The 1309-nt window shown below is 49.0% G+C and overlaps 1 protein-coding gene across 1 annotated transcript; it reads right to left on the bottom strand.

Annotated features, from left to right (window-relative positions):
- Positions 1–200: 200 nt before the first annotated feature.
- LOC139999912 (olfactory receptor 14J1-like) lies at positions 201–992 on the bottom strand. Its single transcript, XM_072029559.1, has one exon. The coding sequence runs from the start codon at positions 990–992 to the stop codon at positions 201–203; it is 792 nt and encodes a 263-aa protein (XP_071885660.1).
- Positions 993–1309: the final 317 nt, after the last annotated feature.

The following is a 1309-nucleotide window of genomic DNA, read 5'->3' as shown; positions in this document are numbered from 1 at the left end:
ACTTTTAAACAGGCTTGGACAGGCTTCATCTGACACAATGCATGTTCATTCCTCGATATCAGTGGTAGGAGTGAAAGGATTTGGGGGAGGGGTGGCTGAAAAGCAGAAGCACCAACAGTTAAAAATAATGAAATATGAAAACAAGACAAAATATAATAATGGAAAAGAAGGCAACACAAGGTTTGAATGGATACAGAGGGTCACCTGTGGAGAGATATGGGACATTTATGATTCCTGAAAAATGTCCATAAAAGCACTTTCAAAATAGCATCCTTTAGTGCTTGCGTCCTCATGCTGTAGATGAGGGGGTTCAGTGCTGGGGGAACCACAGAGTAAAGAACTGCCACCACCAGGTCCAGGGCTGGAGAAAAGATAGAAGGGGGCTTCAGGTAGGCAAACGCACCAGTGGTGACTAACAAAGAGACCACGACCAAATGAGGGACACATGTGGAAAAGGCTTTGTGCCGTCCCTGCTCAGAGGGCATCCTCTGCACAGTCCTGAAGATCTGAACATAGGAGAGAACAATGAAAACAAAACAACCCAAGAACAGAAAACTACTAAATGTGAGAAGTCCAAGATCCCTATGGTAGGAATGCGAGCAGGAGAGCTTGAGGATCTTGGGGATTTCACAGAAGAACTGGTCCACAGCATTTTCTCCGCAGAGGGGCAGGGAAAATGTATTGGCAGTGTACAGGACAGCATTGAGAAAGCCACTGCCCCAGGCAGCTGCTGCCATCTGGGCACAAGCTCTGCTGCTCAGGAGGATCCTATAGTGCAGGGGCTTGCAGATGGCAACGTAGAGGTCATAGGCCATGATGGTGAGAAGAGAATAGTCCGATGACATCAAAAAGACAAACAGAAATTCCTGTGCAACACATCCTGCATAGGAAATGGCCCTGGTGTCCCAGAGGGAATTGGCCATGGCTTTGGGGACAGTGGTAGAGATGCAGCCCAGGTCGAGGAGGGCAAGGTTGAGGAGGAAGAAGTACATGGGGGTATGGAGGCGGTGGTCACAGGCTACGGCAGTGAGGATGAGGCCATTGCCCAAGAGGGCAGCCAGGTAGATGCCCAGGAAGAGCACGAAGTGCAGGAGCTGCAGCTCCCGTATGTCTGCAAATGGCAGGAGGAGGAACTCGGTGATGGAGCTGCTGTTGGACATGTGCTGCCTGTTGGGTATGGAGATCTGTATAGGTAGTAAAAGACAACGACATGTTAGGACAGGTTTCTCTGAGTGAAGCCTATGCCATTCCTTTTAGACCTCCCCTGCCATACTCAAATGCTTTTTGCTTCTCTGCTGGAATCTTTGGT

This window comes from Anas platyrhynchos, chromosome 30 (genome assembly GCF_047663525.1).
Source record: "Anas platyrhynchos isolate ZD024472 breed Pekin duck chromosome 30, IASCAAS_PekinDuck_T2T, whole genome shotgun sequence".
Taxonomy (NCBI): Eukaryota; Metazoa; Chordata; class Aves; order Anseriformes; family Anatidae; genus Anas; species Anas platyrhynchos.
This window is presented reverse-complemented; position numbering and strand designations above follow the sequence as displayed.